The sequence below is a fragment of the Pygoscelis adeliae genome, unplaced genomic scaffold (assembly GCF_000699105.1).
Source record: "Pygoscelis adeliae isolate BGI_AS28 unplaced genomic scaffold, ASM69910v1 Scaffold232, whole genome shotgun sequence".
Lineage (NCBI taxonomy): Eukaryota > Metazoa > Chordata > Aves > Sphenisciformes > Spheniscidae > Pygoscelis > Pygoscelis adeliae.
Genome location: NW_008824473.1, coordinates 306,725 through 315,689, shown reverse-complemented (window position 1 = coordinate 315,689; position 8,965 = coordinate 306,725). Strand labels below are relative to the sequence as shown.

At 42.7% G+C, this 8,965-nt stretch overlaps 1 protein-coding gene across 1 annotated transcript in view; it reads left to right on the top strand.

The window, feature by feature from the left end:
* UTP20 (UTP20, small subunit (SSU) processome component, homolog (yeast)) overlaps nt 1-8,965 on the top strand; it is a 68,622-nt gene that overhangs the window by 10,435 nt on the left and 49,222 nt on the right. The window contains 6 exon segments of the mRNA XM_009321338.1: nt 1-44; nt 2,113-2,190; nt 2,874-3,052; nt 5,053-5,208; nt 5,737-5,825; nt 8,283-8,388. The exon segment at nt 1-44 is cut by the window's left edge and continues 33 nt beyond it. Coding sequence (XP_009319613.1) covers nt 1-44; nt 2,113-2,190; nt 2,874-3,052; nt 5,053-5,208; nt 5,737-5,825; nt 8,283-8,388 — 652 coding nt within the window.

The following is an 8,965-nucleotide window of genomic DNA, read 5'->3' as shown; positions in this document are numbered from 1 at the left end:
ATGTTTTCTTGCCTGATTCTTTGACCAAGGAAGCTATTGAGAAGGTAACAAAGACTGCTGCTTACAGCAGAAATCCCAGAGTTCAAGTTCCCTACGGCAGGCTGATTTCATGACATTCCACTTTGGGCTGGGAAATAGACTATAAGATTCCCTTTAGCCTTTTTGCACAGATAAGGGAGAAGCTGCCCAATGCCTTAAGTAATGTCTGCTGTGGTCTTGGGACTCTTTGACAGTCTTAGACAGACTGTCAGTGTAGTGATGCCACTGTGGCAGACATCTTTGCAATGAAAAACAGACCCTGATTCAAACACGTACAGCCTCTGTAGAGAAAGGAGGGAGAAAGAGAAGGAACGTGTTCTGTTTTAGATTATAAAGCAGGTCAGTGAGTTGGACTTAGTGAAAAAAGTACATTTTTCACTAAGCTGCCAAGCATTTAGTGAGCATGGGTTAGGTTTGTGAACAAGGTTCAGGCAAGTGCAGTTTGATTTAGAAAGTACACAGGTAGGCACATTTCAGTACTACTATTGCTCCTGAAGCATTGACAGGATTAGCTGCATACATTACTATCAAGTGCAGTGTTGTAAAGATTAATAGGAGATGCTACTATGGAGTCTGATTCTTCAGTTTTCCTGTTACAGTACATGATAATTTTGTAATTTACAGTGTAGACCATAGTTGTACTGTGTATTTAAAAATATATTTAAAAAAAGATATGTGTCGTGATTTGCAATGGGAAAACAAGGCTGTTGCAATTGTTTAAAAAAGATCAAATTTCATTTGGTCTTCAGTGTTGGCTTGTGATGAAGTAAGATTGGTTCTGCCTGTGGCATGAGTCCAGTTTTCCTCAGGAGACGTAATCCTTCAAACATTTGAGGATATTTGTGTGGGCTTCTGTTAAACTGGTCTCATGGTTTAACCCCAGCCAGCAGCTATGCACCACACAGCCGCTCGCTCACTCCCCCTTGGTGGGATGGGGGAGAGAATCAGAAAAGTAAAAGTGAGAAAACCCGTGGGTTGAGATAAAGACAGTTTAAAAGGTAAGGCAAAAGCTGCACACGCAAGCAAAGCAAAACAAGGAATTCATTCACTACTTCCCATCGGCAGGCAGGTGTTCAGCCATCTCCAGGAAAGCAGGGCTCCAGCATGCGTAACCGTTACTTGGGAAGAGAAACGCCATAATTCCGAACATCCCTCCTCTTCCTTCTTCTTCCCCCAGCTTTATATACTGAGCGTGACGTCACATGGTATGGAATATCCCTTTGGCCAGCTGGGGTCAGCTGTCCCAGCTGTGTCCCCTCCCAACTTCTTATGCACCCCCAGCCTACTTGCTGGTGGGGTGGGGTGGTGTGAGAAGCAGAAAAGGCCTTGACTCTGTGTGAGCACTGCTCAGCAGTAACGAAAACATCCCTGTGTTATCAACACTGTTTTCAGCACAAATCCAAAACATAGCCCCGTACTGGCTACTGTGAAGAAAATTAACTCTATCCCAGCCAAAACCAGCACAACTGGAGGAGGCTTAAAGCTGTTCTTGTCTTCTGAAGGGTCTGGGAAAGGGAGGTCTGGGTGTGTATTTCTATGTTGTACATCTCAGCATTGAGGAGCACTGATCCTTCAAAGGACTGATTCTTCAAAGGACTGATCCTGTCTTGGGTCCTTCAGAAGCACAGAAGTTGGCTCTGCCCATGAGGTGGTAAACTTTCTGCAACCTGCTACACAGGAAAAATGCTGAGGTGAAAGATCTTTTGGGCCTAAGCTTTTTCCTAACAGTTGATGTGTCTGTGCTGCAGTCATGGAACTTTCAGCTTACATTTTCCACATCACAGTAAAGAGATACCTAAGCTGTCTTTGCACAGATCCAGCTTGGATCCAGCAAGGTTTGTTAAAAAGGGCTGTGCTTTTCTGCACCTGAACAGTCATTGGTAACAGTATTGCTGTGTATGTCTGAACTGACAAGCCCTGCTAGCCATGAACAGAGAGCCAGGCTGGGTGTCTCGGAGTTCGAAGCGTGGTTGACTTATAAACCAGAAAAAATGTCCCATGGATAATGGAGAGTTGACTATGAAATGTCTCTTGTTATTGTGTTTCTGTCAACCTTTCATTTGCATCTTGCAGGTATTTGCAAGTGGATTTGAACGGCGCTTTCTTTTGGACTTCTCTGAAGTGATGTTCACAATGAAGCAATTTGAGAGGGTAGGTGGAAGCTTTTGTGCATTTTGTTTATTTTTGTTGCCAAAGGGAATAACTGGGAAATCCATAGTGTATTTACTTGCCTTGTATGCTGAAGCATTTTTGTGTGTTGACATGATGTTTATTTAAACTTCTGTCAGGATCTGGTAAGAATGAAAGAGGTTACTTCCGCAATTGTGTTGAAGCTTGGTAATGGTGCTCAGGGTTGCAGAAGGTGACAGGTATCTGTGCTCACAAAAAGAAGCATGTCTGTTGAGAATTAAAGGGGTGGGCTTGTTATGGATGGGATGAAGAGAAGGAGTTCTGGAGAGAGTAAGTGGAAATGAAGAATAAGGGATGTCTGATAGGTCAGGTCTGGAACTAGTGATCTGGGAGGAATTGAATTAATTAAATGGAGTGGGATGTGAAAGTAAAGTCAGGGATCTGGAATGTCCTAATGAGACTAGATTTGGGGCAAACTGCTATTTTTACATCAAATCACTGTCCCTGCTGGGGTAAGAGGATGTCTGTGTGCTGATGACTTGGGGCACCAGGAGTGATAAGTCTGGTGCTTTGCTGGTTCATTTGTGAGTGTTTGGATTCCTCTGTGGCTGGTGTGTGTGTTTTTTTGTGGATTTGATCATGGTTAAAGAGACTTACCAATCCTTGACTTTATTCTTTTTTTTTTTTCCCCCCTTCCTCTTCAGCATTTTCTTCCATGCTTTCTGGAGTACATTGAGCATTGCTTCTCTGGCACAGATGCCCTCACAAAGGATGAGGCAATGGCAATTCTGGCTAAACTCATTCTGGTGAAAGCAGAGCCTCCTACCATTGGTTCAATGGCATTTGAAAAGTATCCTCTCGTTTTCTCTGAATCATCCGTCAGGTGAGACTTCTCAAGCTTAGCAAACACTAGATGTGTCTGCATGGCAGACATGCCTGAAGGCAGTGCAGAGCTACATAAAAGTTGCCCCCCAGTATTTGCCAGAGTTGTGTAAATGGCAACATTGCTGGCAGATTTGCAAACCAAGTTATATGGTAGGATTCCATTTTTCTTTCTGAGATTATTTGAGAAGAGATACTGCTCTGGAAAGGTTATCACTGATATAAAAAGACTAGCAAGTGTTGTGGTAGGGGTGTGATGGGGATTTGTTACACCAAGATGCATGTTGCATCCTTGGGCAGTTAATCTTTGTAGTGAGTGCTGCAGTCCAGCTTCTCATCATTACTAACCTCCTGCCTGTACCCCATCTTTTTTCCCTGTATGCATACGTCTTGTCCAGGAGCATTCTTGGCAGCACTAATATAGTACCACAGAGCACAGCTGGGTACCAAAGGGCATGTAATTAATCCAGATACAGCACTGTGCTGGCACAGCGTGACTGCTTCTAGTTGCAAAGCTAGCTTGGTTGCAATGAAGTGGTTGCTTTCCCCCTGGAGCCTCTTTGGAAAGATTTGGGGTAACCACTGTCAAGCACAGAATGACCATTGCTAATCTACTGATGATAATTGTTCTAATCACTCTAGCTCAGATAATTCAAAACTTTCACCGGCAGAGTGATCACTTGTATCGCCTTTTATGTAAGGTTTTTTCTTTCCTAAAAGCAATCCACTCTGGGTTTTTCCTATTTTTATTTAATAGAGTGGAGGTATTAGGATTTAGGGAACAGAAGGTTGAGTCAAAAGAACTAGATTTGTTTTTCTTCCCTTGTTTTCTTTGTCTGTTGATCTCTCTGGATTTTCAGTGGTATGGAGTACATAGCTGCGAGGACCTTGGTCCTACTTGGGACTTTTTTGTGCTCCTGCAATGTCACTGGTAGAAATTAGGGCTGGGAGACATCTCAAGAGTTGCATACCCCGTCTCCTACCTAGGATGGAATTAGCAAGTCCTGAACCAGTCCTGAAAGATGTCTGACCAAATTGTTATTAAATACTCCAATTCTGGAGATTCCCAAGCTGCCCTGGCAGTCTGTGCCAGTACTTTGCTGTCTTTATGGTTACACAGGTGTTTGGGTTTTCTTTTTTTGTTCCCCAGTCTTCAGTGTGTGAACTAAACTTCCTTTGCTGCAGTTTAAATCCATTGCTGTTTATCTTATCTGCAGGGAACATAAAGAGCAGATTATTTCTTACTCTTTGCATCCAGCTTTTACAAATAATCCAGGCTTTGATCATCAGAAACATCTGAAATCTTCTTTCTCTGGACCAACAATCCTAATTCCTTGAGGTTTATTTCATAAATTTTGTTTCTTAAACCTCTAATGATTCTTGATGCTGTCTTTTTGTTAGCTTCTGTATTTCTTGAAGGGTGGAGCCTATGCAGCCTTCTAACTGTGGTCTTGCAAGCACTGGGTGGAATGGAAAGATTGCTGTCCATGGGGTGTGAAGTACTCCTGTTCATATGTTCCAGTATGGTGTCAACCCTTTCTGCCTGTAGATAGGCTTGTTGATTTGGGCTCAGCTTGTCATTCCTTTTAAGTCCCCAAACTTTTACCTCACTGGTTGTTTTCTGTCATTCGTTAGTCTATCTATGTCAGTGTGATCATGGTTTATTAACGGTAATCACAGAGATGACTCTTAGGTGCTCATAGAGGCTCTTATGTCCTAGTTGTGAGGGTGTCCAGCTAAGAACTAGTGTCTTTCCTTCTAGAAATATTATTTGAACTTGAAATAAAGACCTGACATTTCTTGTGGGCCATGCTTTGTGCTCCTCAGCATGACTAGATGATATTTTGTGCTGTGGAGGACATTAAAAAGAAGATAATCCCTTGGGTTGTCCAAGTCCTTTTTGCTAGAATTAGCAAACATAATTTTGAGTATCATGGGAGGAAAACGAACAATCTCTGATATGCAGTGGTGGGTTACTAAAAAGTTTGGTTTTATTTTTAGCTCTAATACAAGGCAACAAACAAGTAAAAGACAAGGAGGAAAGGCAGAAGTACCAGTGTTGGATCATGTACTGTCTTTAATCCATTTACCAGAGAAGGAAGACATTGCTGACCTTTCACAGCCTTGGGTTGCCTTGGTTGTACTGCCACATATTAGGTAAGGGATATTCTAAGGTACTATTGTCATGTATTTCTGTCGTACTGTCTAGTTCACTATCTGTCAGAAATCATTTTACTAAGGGAAGGACAATAATTACTAACGCTAGTTTGGGGAAACCGGGGTTAGAAGGTGAAAAAATGCTGTGTGGAAACAGCATGAGTCAATAGTAAAGTCACGAATAGAATATCGGTTTCTTGATCGCCTGCTCCCTCAATTTAGTACTCTAGTACACAGACATGTTCTTGACATGTTTCAGTTTCTGTGTTTTAAGCACTGTCCTCTCTAGGCAGTGTTTTTTTCAATAATTATGATGTTCTTGTATGGAAGGAGTAGTTGGAAAGAAGGTGCAATGAATGCTACAACTTAAATTGTGAATCAGAAATAGCAAAAATGGTTTGCTGCTGGTTTCAAACTTGGGGTGAGCTATCTGTAATTTGATACAAAGTAGATGTGAAAGAAAGCTTTCATACGTGTGTAGGTGTCAGTGTAAATAGAGATAAAAGTCTTCCTATTTATTTTGGACAGACCAATGGACAAAGAAAACATTCTGCCCCGTGTGACAAATTTTATAGACTCTCTCTTCACAGCCATTGACAAAGGAAGCCTCTGCAAAGGTCAGTTACGATTATTTCCTGTTTATTTGCTTTTTGTTGATATATATAAAAAAATATAAAGCAGTTTTTCTGATGACACAAGGCATGAAAATGAATAGCAGTAGCACTGTATCCAAATTTATTGACCAGCTCAAGTAAAACTAGAAAAGCAAAGCTTGGGGGTAAACACCCTCCAGGAAATGATTCTGCATTTGCTCTTGATAATAATAATGGGGTGGCAGATGTTCTGTGGAGTGGAGGACAGAGATAATTGGTAAGGAATAGAAGAAAGTGGGAAAGAAAGAGGATGGAAATCAACCTAAACCAGATCCAGGCTGAAGCAGTCAAGTGAAGGAGAGGCTATTGACTCACAAGTTCCAGTTAGACTATTCCAAACCTATAGTGCAAAGTTTGGGACATTACCATCTCTCACCTAAGTGACAGTACCAATTCTAAAATGCTGCAGCTTTTTTCCAGGCATGGGTGGTCACTGGTTGTTTTCCCTCTCTGGCCAGAAAAAAGATGTTTTAACTTAGTTTTCACTGGGCAGGGCAGTTGTTACTCAGGGGGATTGCAAGTATTTGGCCTTGTACCAAATATAAGCAAGTATTGGAATGCCCCAGGTTCATTGTTCATTGTTCCTTGGCTTGTCTAGAGTCTGGCCTTTTCCCTTTATAATCCCTTTATTAACATTCCTAAATGTATCCGCCAATTGGCTCTGTTGCTGTTTCTTCTCTAGTCTTTGTCAAGCATGGGCCTTTTTGATTTAGCCCTTTCTTCTATCCTGTTTGCAGGATTTGCATGCTGTTGTGATTATTTTAGTGGCAATGTACTTATTCTCAAAAAGGAATACGCAAACTTTCTTTTCTTGGGTCTCATCTTTGGTGGCAGTAGTAGCAGCTCTGCACCAGCTCTGTGTGTGTCCAAGAGGCACGTTGCTATTTCTTCCTTTGCCGATAAGAGAAAACAAACGCAATCTCAGTCCTACACTCCTGCCTACTATTGCCCCATCCTACATTCTGTGCTTTATTTTTCTCACCCTCCTCCCAAACTAGGGTTCCTGGACACTTTCTTCATCCTCCAGCATTCTTTCCAGCTCCATGATTTCTACAGTTCCTTCACCTTCTACTAGGACTCAAGTCTCCTCTCACTGCCTGTGCAAGGCACACTCCAGCCCTGCACTCCCTATTTGACCTGCCTGGCCTCTGTAGGCTGAGGCAAAGTGCAAGTCCCAGAACCGGGTGTTTTTCTACAGTTGCTGTGGAGTGCAGGGAAGCAGGCTTGCAAACTGAGACAGAGCAACAGCAAGTTACCCCTGGCAGCTGTTCAGGGGTAACTGCGGGTACGGAAGTGCTTGCCCTGTTGATCATATAGGTGTGTCCACAGTGAGGTGGGAGGCGCTATCTTTGTCCAGCACAGATGTGCTACTACCAAATGGTATGCAGTTTACAGTTTGGGAACATGTGCCCGTACACTATAGATGCAGAAAGCTTCATCCTGCCATTACTTGCTGTTTCTTCTCCTCTCTTTTGAGGAGCAATTTATGGAGGTTAATGATGAGTAGGATTTGGCACACACCTGGGGAATTAAGCAACTTGGAACAGAGGGATGTTTTCAAAGAATAAACGGGAAATGAATGCTCACTTCCCCTTCTTTGCCATGGCAGCTGGCAGCATGTAAGAAAATTATATGCTTTAAAAACTTTATTCAGTTTGCCTGGTTTAGGAACAGTGTTTCTTCTGCTTGGGAAGAGATGAAGGAGAGGGGAATTTTTTTTTTTTTTTTTTAAACACCTACTTGCTAACTTAGGAGTGGCAAGGGAAAGGAATTGTCCTTCTCGTTTCTTGCCTGGAAGGGCTTTGGCTCTCCTGTGCTTCTGGGAAACCCTCCATCCTTAAAGGAGGCTGACAGGTTTAGGAAGGAGACACAACTGCTGTAACAAAATTCAGCAAACCCACCTTCCATTCACTAACAAATGTTCAGTCTTTAAGTACATGGGACAGCTTTGAAGATCTCATACAGTAGTGCGTTGCCGAAGTGCCAAAGTTTATAGGCACCTGTGTGGTAACATCAGTATATATTTTTGCTTCTGTTTTGCTGCAGTCATCTCAATTTGAGCAGCATTTCTTAATTTCTGAGTGCCATTTGTAGCATAGAGCTGTCTGAGACTCCTGCAGCAGTGCTTAGCTCCAGATTTCTGCTCTCTGTGTACATGGGTGTGACAGAAACAGATGCAAACTGGGAGCTGCTCACAGCTTTCAGCTGGCTTGCTGGAGTAGGTACTTACTTTGATAGCCAGAGGAGCATTTTCCTTCATGGGTTATGGTAAAGGTTAGAAAATACACATGCCAGTTCTGGGATCCATGTTACCCTATTTCTGTGACTCCAGCCATTTCAGGATGGGCAAGCACCATACAAACACAAGTCATTGAGAGCTGAGTAAATATACAGGCTGTTCTTGTTCTCTCTCTGCTCCAGGAAGCCTGTTTGTGGCCTGCCAAGCTGTAAGTACTCTTCTTAGTTTGGCAGAGTCTTCTGAAATACTCCATTTGTTACCTGTGGAGCGTGTCAAGAGCTTGGTGATGTAAGTAAACTCTGCTTGTTCTGTGATCCTTCGTGATTCTCCTTGGTACGGCAAAGAGTTGACTCTGCCTTTATGTAGGGACTTGTTAAATGCCTCTTTGTGTGTTGCCTGTTCCGTTATGCCAGAATGTTGCTTCGGTATTGTGGTTATGTAAGGTAGCAACGTTGTAGGCACTTGTTTGTTTGAAGAACCAGGTAGATGTAGTGCCTGTTCAGTGACATTTTCTCTGCAAACTGAAACTTTCTTAGACAGCTGCAGGGTAGTGTGTCAAATACCTTGGTTCTAGTTTTGCCTAGGAGCACTATGGTAGTAACTGTGTTACACTGTAATGATAAAAGAGACAGGAACAGAGCATTCTGAGTTGTGTCAAAAGCCTGAACTTCTGCAGTCTGTTGGCGGTGTTGGGATTCCACCATGTCCTTGCGCACCCATGTGTGTGCTTGCTCCACAATGGGAGGAGGTTTTGTATGCTCCGTTTTACTTATTGTAACTCTCTTCTACTTATAATTAGCACACCTCACTGAGTGGCTGGAGGGATTGAGGGAGACTGTTCATCTCTCTCCAGCAAATCCTGCTG